We start from the raw sequence: 14,616 nt of genomic DNA, 5'->3' as shown, positions 1-14,616 counted from the left end.
ATATCTAATAAATGGGTGATTTTTAATAATTATTATAAACAAATAAATTAAAAGGAAAAAAAAAATTGTCAACCATGGAGGGAGTAGGTAAAGGATTCATGGTTGGTGAAGTTAGGACTTTTATCTTCAAATCCAGTCCACCGGAATCTATTGCGTCGGGGAGAAAATCGCAGTCGCAAAGCTAGAGCGAAGAAATGGAGATCTTCTGGAGAGCGATGGAACAGATCAATTGGTACACCGGATTATCGCCCACCGCCTTCTTCACCATACTTGCCTCAATGATCTTCGTGTTTCAAATGGTTTCCTCCATGTTCGTTTCTCCAGAAGAGTTCAATAAACCCCCAACTGTTCCTGTTTCTTCGTCTAACTCGGCCAATTCGAATTTGTTTGTTAACGATTCGGTCGCCGACGCCTCGCAATCAGTCCAAGTAGGGCGATTGACGGAGCAGCAGTTGAGGGCTTACGATGGCTCCGATCCGAATAAGCCACTTCTTATGGCTATAAAGGGTCAAATCTACGATGTATCTTCCGGCAGGTACTTTTTTCTTTTTCTTTTCCTTCATCATTCGTGGAGCGAATTCCGTTTGGTCTCTATTTAGAAATTTGCTCATAACTTGCATAGTTGCCTACTTTCACGAGTTGAAGCATTGAGTATGAAAATTCTTCTTAATCTTCGCTCTAGATGAAGAACTACTTCTGTTTATCTCATGACTGGGGTTCAAGAATTGCAGAATTTTAAACAAAACTGACCGACCGGTGATATTTATTGAGGATATACATTAGAATTTCTTGAGCACGCTTCCCGTTGTAATCCCATTTCCACTACTTGTCAATTGTCATATTGTCTGTTTTACGTCAAAGTTCCACTCATCAGCTCAAACTGTTAAGATCTTTGGCCAAGATTTTCAAGGAGAATATTTGTTCACAAAATGTGTTGGCGAGAGGATTGTCAGGCCTTCCATTCGGTTTCCTTGTGTGAGAAAAAGGGTGGTCGGTGTTGGATGAAAGTCCCACATCGGCTAATTTAGAGAATAATCATGGGTTTATAATCAAAGAATACTCTCTCCATTGACGTGAGGCCTTCTGGGGAAGCCCAAAGCAAAGCCATGAGAGCTTATACTCAAAGTGAACAATATCTTACCATAGTGGAGTGTGTGCTCATCTAACAGTCGGGAGTAAAAGAATGACAGTTGGGCTGTGTGGAACTGGGGACTGAAGTTGCAGAAGGGAAGGGGAAGTTTTTTTTCCTCTCTCTGTGAAAGCGGCTAATAACAGAATTTTTGTAAGTCAACCAGTCTGTTGGGGAATATTAAACTCATGGTCGAGTTTAGGAAGCTTTAGGGTTGGAAAGCCTCTCCATATTTATGTAATACATGGCTGGATTTGTGATATCTCACATAAGTTGAAGAGGGGAACGATACATTCCTTATAAGTGTGTGGAAACTTCTTCCTAGTGGACGCGTTTTAAAACCTTGAGGGAAAACCTAGAAGGAAAAGCTCAAAGAGGACAATATTTACTAGCGTGGGCTTGGGCTGTTACAAATGGTATCAGAGCCAGACATTGGGCGGTGTGTCAGTGAGGATGTTGGGCTACCAAAGGGGTGGATTGTGAGATCCCACGTCAGTTGGAGAGAGAAACGAAGCATTTCTTATAAGGTGAGGAAACCTATCCCTAGTGGATGCGTTTTAAAATCTTAAGGGGAAGTCCATAAGGGAAAGCGGACAATATCTGCTAGCGGTGAGCTTGGGTTGTTATAGGACTACTCAGATAAATGAACTATAAAGGATTTAGCATACAAAAAGAGTTTCCTAAGCTTGAGTTTATGTAAACTGAGTCTAATGACCAAAATAGGGTATGGAATTCGTAAATTCGTTGCTTGAAATAAGCAAACAGGCAGACCAAGTACAGACTTCGTAACTTTGTAGATTTTGTTTTGGGACAGGGTAAACGCAGTGATGTAAGGGAAAGGTAGTTGTTAATAGAGACTAGAAGGGACATGCTGCCGTTTGATGGTTCTATTTTGGCCCATGTTTCAAATACGAATATTATTGGAATTAAGACATTGGCAGTATAGAAACTATTAAGTTCTCTTCCAAACTACTACTGATATTGTAGGACAAGCACAGAACTTTGGATTTCTCAAAGTTCATACGTTCCTTGAGAAATTAGAACTTTTGGCTTGTGTCAATTTATAAATTCTGAAAATAGAATTCATTACGTACATGTCTTACCTCGTTGAGCTATTACAATTACAATTGTATTGCACTTCAGCCATAATTTTTACACGACCACTGGACCCATCCAATTGACTATCATATTGCACCCACCTAAAGTTCTATGAATCAAGTGTTATGTTTGCATTTCATCAACTGTTCTTAAGGATAGGGACTTGACAAACCTAATTCTGGACAAAATTGAAACTTCTTAAGAGTTCAAAGACTAAATTGAAAGATGTGTAATTGCGTAGGATAACACTGTGTTTTTGGTTGGCTTTTCAGGACGTTTTATGGTCCTGGTTCGCCTTACTCCATGTTCGTCGGAAAGGATGCTAGCAGAGCCTTGGCTCTCTTGTCTTTTAAACCTGAAGACATTAATGGTAATCTCGAAGGCCTGAATGAAGAAGAGCTTGTAATCTTGCAGGATTGGGAATACAAGTTCATGGAAAAGTATGTGAAGGTTGGGGAGCTCGTTTCAGAGGAGGCATTGAATGAGCGTTCTGAAAATGGACACCAAAGTACCGATACCAATCGAGAAGAAGAACCCAACAAAGATCAATAAGAAGGCGTTTATTGCTTTCACCTTTCATCAGGCTGATCACTGAAAGTTCTTGACTTGAATGTGCCTGTCCTTTGCCCTTCAATCGGATTGATCACATTGAAGTTAGATATCCTGCTACATCTTGGCTAGATTTTTGGTTTTGTATATTACTTCACACGAAAATTTTTACTACATATTCTTACCTACCGTTTGATATGTGATATATTATTTTATTTTATAGGTCTCACAACATTTAAAAAATGTTGGTCATCTGCCATCACAAACAATGAACGAAAGTTTACCTTACAAAATTTTACAAAATTTTCCATTTTGACATTATGATTCAATTTCAGATTTTCCAATGCGACTCTAATCTATCACTATTCTCATAGTTTCGTTACTCTTAAATGTTTTTATCATGTGTCAAACATATTAAAATTTCATTTGAAAATGAAAATAGTAGCACGTGTGAATTTAGAAACATACATAAAATAGTCTCATTTGTTAGGCTATAATTACCTTTTAAAAGTTAGTGAGTTCATGTAGCTTAGTATTTTGTTTTGTCTTGAATGTCCATCCATACTGGAAGGTTAGTTGTCGACCCTGGATGGTTAGTTGCCGACCCTCTAGTACTTCAACATAATACCACGAGAATATCATAAACACTACCTCAACATAATACCACGTGAATATCATAAATACGAGGGGAGCAACTACATACCTAAATTTATTGTAATACGTATGCAGGTCAGTGATATACTATTTACTGATCTAAACATATAATGATGAGGAAGAGTAATTATATGCCTAAATTAATAATAATACGAAGATGAGGAAGAGTAATTACCCGTCTAAACTAATAAGAATATAATACACGTTATAATGTATACATAAACGTAGATGTTTGTTTATTTTTGGTTTTACGTGGAATTTTGTAACTTAACAATACTTCAAGAACAAATGTCAAAGTAATTATTTTATATATTAGAAAGAGTGGGAAGCGTTTTGTTAAAAAGAAATAGAAAAAGGAGTAAAAAGCGAAACCCACCGCCATTTCTCTCTCCAGCGCGCTTCAATTTAGCTACGAATACAAGGATTAGAAGTTGCCGGCTCCTAAGAACATCCCAAGATCTCCCCCGATCGCATCCACATTCCTTCCGATTCATTCCCGCCGTGCCCTCCCGGTGAAGAAGACAATCAAACACGACATCCATCTCCTGCTTTGATCCACAGGTTCATACTCGTTTGGGTTCTTCGCTGCTATTCTATTTTTACTCTTTACACATACCGAACAAACATCTTCGATTTAGGAACTCCAAAACCTAATGGTGTTTCTTAATGTTACTTAATGTTATCTTACTATGAAGTTTTTGTGGCGTTTTTGGGCGTTTCTCATTCCAATGCTCGTTTTTCATGTTGAGCCCTTGAATAATTTTAGCTCCATTTTTCTTTCCGTATATGGTTTACATCCTGGTTTTAATTGAGGATTCATCGGATCAGATGAAGTGTGCAAAAGGAATTAGTAGATCGAAGTGTAAAAATCATGTGTAAGTGAGGGGAGGGTAAAATGTAGGTTTTATGAATTGCATTTTTGATGATTCTTAATGAAGCTTACAGGTTGGATTCGTTTGAAAGAGATTGGGAGGGATTTTGTTGTGCATCAGAGCTAGATGGATGGCGGAATAAGTTATGTCCCTCCTGCATATGTTCCTCTAGGGCAGTCTGATTCAGAAGCGGAGATTATTTCCAGAGATGAGGGCAGCCATTCCACACCTAATGAACTTAAGGATGGATTGTCACAATGGTCGTCTGGAATATGTGCGTGCTGCGATGATATGCAGAGCTGTACGCTACTTTCTGCCTTCTGACCTTGATTTATGCGAAGGAAAAGTTATGAAGGTGCATCTTGAGTATAGAAAGGAAATGTATCATTACTTTGCATGTGTTCTTATATCAAATTGATAAATATTTGAATTGTAGGCCAATGGCTGTTTCGATTAGGGAACCCATCATATCCTGTTGTGAAAGCTTGCTCTGCCATTTATTTGTTGAGTTTTCTAAGATCCAAGGAAGCGCTGAATTTTTCACTATGATTAGGTTTATTATAGGAAACCTGATCAGCCCTAAATGATGGGCATAGAGCGTGAAGAACTTTGATTAGTTCTCTAACATGTTCATGTTGTAGAATCAATTAGAGTCCCTAGTTTCAATCATCGAAGTGTGTATAAAGATTCGGACACTTGATCTTGTGCACCTTTAGTTTGTTAGATACCAAACAGAAATTAGATAATATGATGATTTTAAACGAATCTCTTTTTATATTTTTGGTGGTGGTTGAATATTACTATCAAGTCTAAGAGCATTGCATTTAAAATGATCTCGCATGTTAAATGGGAAGCTCATTGCAACTTTTCCTGGCGCAGGTTTTATTGGCCTTTTTTGTCCATGCTTTCTGTTTGGGAAGAATGCTGAACTTTTGGGTTCTCGAACAATGTTTGGGTCATGCGCAACTCATTTCATTTTGTGGGCACTTACGAATACAGTCTGCTGCTTGTTGACTGATGGACTTTTCTTGAATCTACCTGGATGCGTTCTTGCATGTTATGCTTGTGGCTACCGCAAGGCCCTACGGGCTAAGTACAATTTGCCGGTATTATATCGTACTCTTATTACTTTTTCATTGTTCATTGTTCATTGTCTTGCAAGCATGAATTATTTACAGATTATATATGGCACATAGCATTTATAAACGATGTTATGCATTAATCTTTTCTCCTGATGACCAAGAGAATTCGAAGTTTTAAGTGGCTTTTTTCTTTACATTTGTCTCGACACAAGACTGGTGAGTTAGTTCTATGTAACGACCCGACTTTTTGGACACATAGCGATCAGAGCCGTTATAAATGATATCAAAGCCAAACACCAAGCAGTGTGCTAGCGAGGACGCTGGGTCTCCAAGGGGTGGATTGTGAGATCCCACATCGGTTGGAGAGGGGAATGAAGCATTCCTTGTAAGGGTGTGGAAACCTCCCTTTAACAAATGCGGTTTAAAACCTTGAGAAAAAGCCTTTGAAGAGAAAGCCCAAAGGACAAGATCTGCCCGCGGTGGGTTTGGGTTGTTACAGAAGCATTCCTTTTAAGGGTGTGAAAACCTCTCTCTAACAAAGGCATTTTAAATCATTGAGGGGAAGCCCTTGAAGAGGAAGCCCTTGAAGAGAAAACCTTTGAAGAGAAAGCTCAAAGAAGACAATATCTACTATGGGTGGGTTTGGATTTGGATTGTTACATCTAATGCCTTTATCCTCCCTATAATATAGCCCAGCTCACTACAAGTTCTCTAGTCAATGAGTTGTTGCGGATTGCTATGCTTCCATGAGCCACACCTAATAATCTCTGAAATGTGATGCAGGAAGCACCTTGTGGAGACTTTGTGACCCACTTTTTCTGCCATTTCTGCGCAATCTGTCAAGAATACCGAGAGATTCGTGAAAGAGCTAGAGGATCCGGTCCCCATGATTTGAGTCTGGCTGTTGTCACCCCGCCAACAACTCAAACAATGGATTCTAACCCAGAAAAATAGTTCCTTAATTGCTGGAGCTACCGAGAAATACCGGTAACTTGTTATAGATTTGCTCGCTTAGCACCGAGAGTTCTTTCTTTCCCTCTTTTGTTCTTACTGGATTGTTCAGAGTTTCTTCTTTCCCTCTTTTTTTATTATGAGATTTCCCCCCCTTCTTTCGTCTATTTAACATTGTAGTATTATTAGAAATTCAGTCCTACTAGTGATTGATAAAATTATGTTTTAAACATGAGTTATAATGATTGGTAAATTGATATTAAATATACTGTTTGTTTGATGTTGGTCTTTAAGATTCATAATTTATTATAGTTGATGTATTATTACGAAAGAGGGCTAAAACCTAAAGCAAAGTAATTCCTATTTTCAAGTTTTCTTTAATGTACCGTTAAGGTAGAATTTGTTGCTTGTGGATTGTAAATCTGTTGCTTTCGCCAATAGTAGATTCAATATATATATATATATATATATATATATTTAAAATGCATATATGATCATTGTTAGTATTTATATTATTTCAAAAGTATATAGAAATTAGATCTAGTTCTTTGCCAAGGTGGGTCTGTTGTCTTTTTCTCCTGCACACACGTTGTTAACATGTGTTTTTATTGCTGAAAGTTGTTCAAGTTTTCATCGACAACTTTTTTATAATAATTCTAAACTGATTTAAATTTTAAACTTTAATACAAATGGAAATGTCTAGTAGTAGGTACGCATGTGTTTTACTTCGGAATTCATATAATATAGCCATATACACATACCATTCTATGTAGTTTCCTAAATATACATCTTTTTTTTAATTTTTTTAATAATCTTCCATATTAAAAAAAAATATCTCCAATAAATGTATACATTTCTTTTCTTCTAGATACATGTTTAAGACCTTCCTTCCATAACTCTTTTATAATTCAATGACATGCTTTATTATTCAAGCGCGTTGTAGATATTCTATTTTAATAGCGACGATATTGATCCATTATTCAGAGTATATTCATATATAACATCTACCCATCACAATATATTTTATGAGGCTGGTCCTTCAATGACATAGGTCACATGTGTTCAAAGACGGAACATAAAGAGAATAAGCAATAGTTGGGAGTTCCAATTTCATCTCCTTTGTGTCATTTCTTGTATTCTATGCCTACAATATTTTCACATAATTATTTAATATTTTATGAACTGAAGTTGTACATTTTTTAAAACAACTTTATTTAAATATTATTTTAAATAGATCAAAAGATCCTTATAATACAATAAATATGAATCGAGACAAGTGTTCCAATGGCGCCATATTTAGGAGCCTTTACTGTGAAATCAAATTTCTCCGTATTGTCTCTGTCACGAACGGGCATGCCCAACATTGTGTGTTTGTGTGTGTATATATATATATGTGATATATGAAATGTCGGATGAACGCACCAACCACTTGTCATTGCAGAGCTTTGCATTTTGGAGAGAGAGTGACTTTTTTGGGATTCGTCTAATAATAGTATTGATTAGGAAGTTTTCGTCACGAGAAGCTCCACGGGAAATCAAGTATCTGTGTTTATTTTGAACTCCTGAGTTCGTTCGCTTTCTACTCCTCATCTTTCTTCCTCGGTTAGCGCTTTTCTTTTTCATCGTCCTGTTTCGATGTCTTTTTCTTTTTTCTTTCTTTCTTCTTGGCATTGAAGAAAGGGAAAGAACCATGTTTTGCCACGATTTTAGTTTACTTTGGCGTATATCTTTTGTTTCGTTTGGAGTCTGAAGACGTTGAATGAGTTCAGGATTATATATATATGTGTGTGTTTGAATGTGTTTCCATCTGCTTTTTGTTTTCGTTCATCTTTGCCCGTTTTTCTGATCTCATCGCATGAAGGCGGGGAAGGTTTTAATCTTAGAAAAGTTGCGGTAGTTCATATTTTTGGCGCCACTCTGTTTCTTTGGATGATTTTCTGTTTTGGATTTCTTTTTATATGAAGTAGACAGGGAAACGAGTGGGGAAATCTTAGCAATAAAAACTCAGAAATCTCTTAGCAAATCACCGCTTGTGAATATTTAGAATGATATATATAAATAAAATAAAAAAAAACCGAGTTTCTCTGTGTATTTCTTCATTTTTCCTCCTCCAGTTATTGTAACGATTATATTCTCTCACTCTCTCGCTAACTCTGTTCTACTCAGATTGAAGATTGAAGTCATACTGGTTGGAAGCAAATGGGGCCATTTCAAAGCTCAAATCCCATTTGCCCCAACAACCAGCACTGTTCGGAATGGGTAAAGAAGAATATGAAGTACTGCTTCTGCAGTACGAAAGATGGAGTTTCTCTCACTCTGGGATTGATTAGTGTTATTAGTTGGGGTATAGCGGAGATACCCCAAATCATTACAAATTGCAGGGAAAAATCTTCCGAGGGCCTGTCTTTGGCTTTCTTGCTAACATGGATACTGGGGTATTTCCCTTTTTTTGTCCTTGGCTTGCTTTCTTTGGGATTTTAACATTTTAGAAATCTAACTTTATTCAAATGAATTGATAGTATTTCTGAGGACTTCCAGTTTGAATAACAAAAGTTATCTTAGGGCATTTTTCAGTGAAATCTTGTTTGATTTTGGCGTGGTTGGCGTTACCAACTACTAGTTATATTTGTTGTACTCTAACGATTTATAACACTGTATTTTGTTATTCTTGCTACCTTTGATGGTGTTGAAAATCATTTGTTACACTTCTTTCTTCTTTTTGATTACTGGAGTGTCATGGACTCTGCTCCTTGTATTATGCTTCTGGCCCATCTCTACTAGTTTTGGGGAGGCTTTGCACACTCTAGGCCAACTTCAGGAGACAAGGAGTGTGTAAGTTATTAAATTTTCTAATTTGGAGTTTGAACCCAAAACTTTGGACTTTGGCTCATGTTCATGGCACCCTAACCACCCTTAAGCCAATAGAATCCTCTTCTGCTCTGCACCCAGAAAGGAGTGGTGGGGTATAGAAAGAGTTCTTTGACCTTGCTAATCGATATTTTATCTCCCTGCAGGGTTATGGTTAAGAATTTGGTAGAACTCTTTCTATAGTTTATTTATTCACATTATTTAGTCATGCGAACGCATCCGTACGTTTTTTTTTTTAATTTTTATTTTATTGCTTCGATTGTGGTACAAATATTAGCAAGATCTTTGAGGTATGGATTCATAAATATAAGCCAGTAAATGGTCAATCACCATGATATGTGCTTTAAATAGTTTTCTCTTGGATTGATTGAGTATTACATATCTACACGTCTCATTTATTTTTACATTCAAAGCTGCCAAGATACAGGAAAGAGTTCAGTCATCTTTACAATAATAGTTCATTCGTAACTATTTTCCAGTGGAATTTTAGATTATTTGCAATTTTTTTTTGCAGAGATCTTTTCAATGTCTTTGGCTGCATACTCGAACCAGCAACAGTAAGTGCTCTAAAATCTAAACAATTTAATGCCTTTCTTTTCATTTGCATATTCCAACAAGATAAATCCACAATGATTATATCTGTAATTGTTTATCTAAGCAAATAAAGCCCCATCCAAATAACGACATTTCTCATGGTTATCAAGTCATAGTCATATCGCTTTGCATGTTTGCATAACTCAATGAAATCGTGTCACTTGAGCTTATACAAGTTTTACTATCTATCTGAAGCTGTGAATAAGGATCAATTCATGATGGCTTTTTCATGTTTTTCTTTAAATAAAAATTTTGAGAGATTTATCTTGTCAAGATCCTACATGTTTGCTTTTTTTTAACCTTCTCTGGTTGTTTATGCAGCTTCCAACTCAATATTACATGGCATTGGTATGGTTTTAAGGTTTTGAAATAATTTTTTTTAAACTCTCTGTCCAAGTATTTTTTTTCTTTTGATATTGGTGGAAATCACTATCATGCTGGTGTACAGTTGTATACGATCACGACACTGATTCTGACTACACAGACCATATACTATGGGTACATATATCCTCGAATGAAAGATCATCGAAGACAGTGCAAGGTTTTACGTTCTCTTTTCCTATTTATCACTTGTTGCTTATCTATGACTCTACATATACACTTAAATTTGTATGTATAGATACATACATGCTATTATACTACATATACATATTCACTTACCCACATATATATGGGCTGGAAATAATTTCCAGTTAATGCTGGTGTATTTTTCCTTTTCAATTAAAACTGTAGTTTCTTTCGAGAACGCTAGTTTCTGTCACCTCAAATGGTCCGAATCATCTCAAATAGAAAGTGTGGCTCCACACCCTTAACTTCCAAAAGAAGGGTAAAGATATGCTTGCTTAAACCTCCCTCTAGGATGTTTTAGCATCTACACAATTTTTTTTTTTTTTTTTTTTTTTTTTTTTTAAATTTGTCTTTGTATTTCAATCACATAGCCCATGTATTGACACTGAAATGTTATGATATTTTAATCCATTTCTTTCGGTTCTCATTTGGGCTTTAATGCTCTAAATAATCATAAAACATTATTAAGCAAGGTAAGATGTACAGTATAGATGAGGCTCTTTCTGCATAGATTTGTTATATTTGTTTGCCATACTGCTATTTGTGAATCTACTGAATGCCTTAGGTTCTTTTTTGTATATGTTTGCCATATTGTTATTTGTGAATCTACTACATGCCTTAGTTTCTTATTCATAGTGATGCCAATGCACAGATTGATACATGTGATAAAGTCCAACAAAGCTATGGCGGTGTTAATGTTAAGCAAGTCAACAATGATGATGACATGAACAAGTTCAACACTCTTGGAAGAGAGAATGGTTCCACTAGTCCTATTCCTCTTCCTATGCCTCGACGAAATAGTTCCCTGGGAAGAGAGCTATACTACACGTAAATATTTTCTCCTTTGACTGTCCAGCTTCCTGCTTTAGACCTGTATCGCATAAAAATCACAATAATCCAATTTTGTGTTTAGATAATTTTAGCCTGCAATCTGGAAGTTATAACTTTAGTAACCTTCAAAATTAGCAATTTAGAAATGTAATGTCATAACTTAGTCTAATTCTATTCCCACTAAACAAGGGACTACGTAATCACTTCCCTTGAATATAATTTGGAATTCAAAGAAGTGTTTTATTTAATTTGTAATCTACTTAATATATCGATTTTATAAGGTCAAACTACCTTTGATTTATTAAGTTCTCATCCGTAAGAAGTAGAAGAGAACTTGGGGTGCTAAGTTTTCAAATAAAATTGATACTTCATGCATTGCTTCTCAAATTTGTATAAATTGCCTTGCTAGTGGGTAGACATTGACGATCTCTTCATACAATGCTGGTTTGCCTATAAACATTGGGCAATTATCAATTCTTTTGTCTTTCACTAGGGATTTCTAGCCTTACTCCTTTTGTATATCTTTTATTCTTCATTATGTGGTATGTTTCCCTGGTCATTATGTTCTCTCGTTTATTTGTAAATACTTAGGTCAGCAAGATCTCTATCGAGGAGTCATACTCCCACAACAGGGTCTTTTTTAACACAAAAAATGACTCCTCCTTATATTCAGAACCCCTTGCAAGAGCCGCTGCTTGATGGAAATGAATCATCACCATCACCATGTTCAACACCTCCCAATGTCAAGAATATGCTGTCTGTGGTAAGGTTTATTATATAATTCTTGGTACCAATTGTCCGTAATTTATAATTACAGGTAATAATAGTTTGAACTTCCATCACCAGGTCTTCATGTTGACTTTCTTTGGCACACTCAGTCTCCATCAATTTGCAGAAAACAGATTTCGTAGTGTCTCAGATAATCCGAATAAAGGATTTGTCATACCAGTAGGTAGAAAGCTTTTACAGGTAGGCCAACATGAACTTAGTTTTACATGTATGTTAATTGGAAGTTTGCATAAAAACTGCTAAGAAACCTAGTAATTCATGCTCCAGAAGCTTGTCTTCATGTTTCTTTTTTGTATATCGTTCTACTGTGAGGCAGCTGCATGTATGATGTGCATTTCATATTTTACCTTTTTGCATCATTTGGCTTGAAAGTTGACTTGAAGGCGATTTTCAATATTTGATATTTGAGTGGAGGCATAATAAATCATTGAGTGCTATTGAAATTCCAGGTTGCTGGCGAGCTGTTGCAAAATAATGGCAGTGAAGGAAGCAGTGGAATTGGAACTTACCTTGGTTGGGCAATGGCAGTTATATATATGGGTGGGCGACTTCCTCAAATTTGCTTGAATGTAAGATCTTCTTTACCAAGCATGAATTGATCCATTGTTAGAAAAACTTGCGCTAAAATTCTCATACATAGTCTGGTCCATAGCGACAATTGGCTTACATGAAACCAAGTCGATGCAGGGCTCTGTTTCCACCAGAAAATTAGGAAGTTGTATATATGCAACCTTTTTGGTGTAAGATTTGATTAGCATGCATGTGGTTTTCTTTGAGATTCCAAATAATAGAAATTGAATCTGTGTGGTTATAAGGTAATTGACTCTTGGTTGTTTGTTAACTTTTGCAGATAAGAAGAGGACATGTTGAGGTAAAGATAATTGTTGTGAAATTAGCTTAGCGTGGACTTGTAGTTTGTAACTTTGGTTCATCCTTTACAATTTTTAATGAGTTACATGCTGTTATTTGTAGTTGGATTCACTAATATTTTTCAATTATTGTGCAGGGTCTTAGTCCTTTAATGTTCATTTTTGCTTTAATTGGAAATTCCACTTATGTAGCGAGGTGAATATGGTCTATTCTTTATTCAAAGTTCCTTTAAGAATCATTTAGTTCGTGAACTTCAATCGTAATTCCTTGTTGCCCATTTTCTTCTTTTTGAAGGTATTGGAATCAATTCATAATAGTTTCTTCGTTTTATTTATCTTGTTTTTTTATAGTATACTTGTGAGCAGTACAAGCTGGTGGAAGATCAAACCAAATCTTCCATGGCTAGTAGATGCATTTGGATGTGTTCTTCTCGACACATTTGTATCCTCATTATCAATATATGACACATGCTTGAAGATATAATCTATTGTAGATTTTTCCTTTAGCGTTTCTTAAACATGTAGGACCTTGTTAATGCTCTACTTTTATTACTCTTCAGTGGTTTGACTCTGCAGAAACTAGAAACCTTAACTTCTTCAGATACTAATACAATTTATCTATTTTCACTACCGGGTACATCGCGTTGAAGATAATAGCCTCGCGCTTCCAAATGAAGCTTGGAATCGCCCATGACAAGGAAATGATGTGATTGCTAAGGTCTCACTTTCTTTCTGCTCACCTCGTTTTTGTTTACCTCTGTACATCGTGTTAAAATATCATCACTAGTCCAATAGGGTCAAACTCAATCATTATACGAGCCCATTGTATATTCATTTTAGTAAAATGATTTAGGTAGGTTAGAAATAAAGATACCTTAATATTTTAGGAATAGATTGTCTAGTCTCTACTATAAATACCCTTCCACCCTACCTAGGTTTTCATTCCAAGAAATACAAAGCACTCCCACAGAGTGCGGTGATTCCTACCGTGTGTGTTGTAGTCTCTTCTTGATTGGTATTAATAAATAGTGCGAGTGTTCTCCACGTAGAGTTGTGTTCAACACATTGTACTTGTTTGGTGTTGTGACTAACAATATGTAGAAAAAAAGTGGGAACATAAATATAAAAATAAGAACCGGATTAATTTAAGGTGTCTTCATGTGTAACGAAGTGGAAATTTTGCATCCAACTGGTTGTATTCTTCAACGAATCGTTGAGACCAGGAATTGAAAATGAAAGATATATTCTTGTTCGACTTAGTAGCTTTTACTGTTCTCTTAACCATTTTTGAACTATGATTTAGAATTATTATGGATAATTGTCGTTGATTGGTACATTGTAGGTAATTCGTCTCGGCCCCGTTGAAGCTGAAATGCATGCATAAACTTTCATAGCTCCTCCGTGCAATCGTATGCAAGCTTACTCGGCCACATTAAGAGGCAGTTTTGCTGGCTCTCAGCTTGAAACACACGGATGCATATTGGTTTCTCATTTTTTCTTTTAAAGTTTTGAGGATTTGATGTTTGATTTCTCCAAGTTTATGTCTCCCCCCCAAATTAGCATCACAAATCTGGACTATGCTCATTACTTTAACTGGAGTTTATGGTTGGGACGGTTCCAATTTTCTATATTCAAGATTGATTGAACTACTCAACTACTCCTGGGAAGTTGCCAACTTTCACTTTTTTACTATTATCTTAACTAAGGTTCATGAACTCTAATATTTTGATGAATATGAATAGGTTGAACCAAAATTAATTGGA

The 14,616-nt window shown here is 36.0% G+C and overlaps 3 protein-coding genes across 8 annotated transcripts; all 3 read left to right on the top strand.

Annotated features, from left to right (window-relative positions):
- Nucleotides 1–65: 65 nt before the first annotated feature.
- LOC111799535 (membrane steroid-binding protein 2) lies at nucleotides 66–2,996 on the top strand. The gene is made up of 2 exons (XM_023682890.2): nucleotides 66–535; nucleotides 2,500–2,996. The coding sequence occupies exons 1-2, from the start codon at nucleotides 195–197 to the stop codon at nucleotides 2,777–2,779; spliced, it is 621 nt and encodes a 206-aa protein (XP_023538658.2). The 5' UTR covers nucleotides 66–194; the 3' UTR covers nucleotides 2,780–2,996.
- Nucleotides 2,997–3,772: 776 nt separating this feature from the next.
- Nucleotides 3,773–6,628, top strand: LOC111801200 (PLAC8 family protein). 2 transcript variants are annotated; one of them, XM_023685209.2, is made up of 4 exons: nucleotides 3,773–3,991; nucleotides 4,376–4,603; nucleotides 5,182–5,408; nucleotides 6,168–6,628. In XM_023685209.2, the coding sequence occupies exons 2-4, from the start codon at nucleotides 4,429–4,431 to the stop codon at nucleotides 6,336–6,338; spliced, it is 573 nt and encodes a 190-aa protein (XP_023540977.2). In that variant the 5' UTR covers nucleotides 3,773–3,991; nucleotides 4,376–4,428; the 3' UTR covers nucleotides 6,339–6,628. The 2 variants fall into 2 exon arrangements, with proteins under 2 accessions (XP_023540977.2, XP_023540976.2); XM_023685208.2 differs by having other exon boundaries at nucleotides 3,773–4,603.
- A 1,124-nt stretch (nucleotides 6,629–7,752) lies between these two features.
- LOC111800663 (PQ-loop repeat family protein / transmembrane family protein) lies at nucleotides 7,753–14,502 on the top strand. 5 transcript variants are annotated; one of them, XM_023684464.2, is made up of 14 exons: nucleotides 7,753–7,937; nucleotides 8,502–8,770; nucleotides 9,718–9,760; nucleotides 10,119–10,145; nucleotides 10,246–10,338; nucleotides 11,017–11,192; nucleotides 11,787–11,958; nucleotides 12,042–12,164; nucleotides 12,434–12,553; nucleotides 12,835–12,855; nucleotides 12,991–13,049; nucleotides 13,205–13,295; nucleotides 13,455–13,571; nucleotides 14,196–14,502. In XM_023684464.2, exons 2-13 carry the CDS (start codon nucleotides 8,535–8,537, stop codon nucleotides 13,545–13,547), a joined length of 1,254 nt encoding a protein of 417 aa, XP_023540232.2. In that variant the 5' UTR covers nucleotides 7,753–7,937; nucleotides 8,502–8,534; the 3' UTR covers nucleotides 13,548–13,571; nucleotides 14,196–14,502. The 5 variants fall into 5 exon arrangements, with proteins under 5 accessions (XP_023540232.2, XP_023540231.2, XP_023540230.2 ...); XM_023684463.2 differs by lacking the exon at nucleotides 7,753–7,937 and adding an exon at nucleotides 7,944–8,222; XM_023684462.2 differs by lacking the exon at nucleotides 7,753–7,937 and adding an exon at nucleotides 7,944–8,228.
- The last annotated feature ends 114 nt before the right edge of the window (nucleotides 14,503–14,616 follow it).

This window comes from Cucurbita pepo, chromosome 8, assembly GCF_057944985.1.
Source record: "Cucurbita pepo subsp. pepo isolate OVF chromosome 8, ASM5794498v1, whole genome shotgun sequence".
Taxonomy (NCBI): domain Eukaryota; kingdom Viridiplantae; phylum Streptophyta; class Magnoliopsida; order Cucurbitales; family Cucurbitaceae; genus Cucurbita; species Cucurbita pepo.
This window is presented reverse-complemented; position numbering and strand designations above follow the sequence as displayed.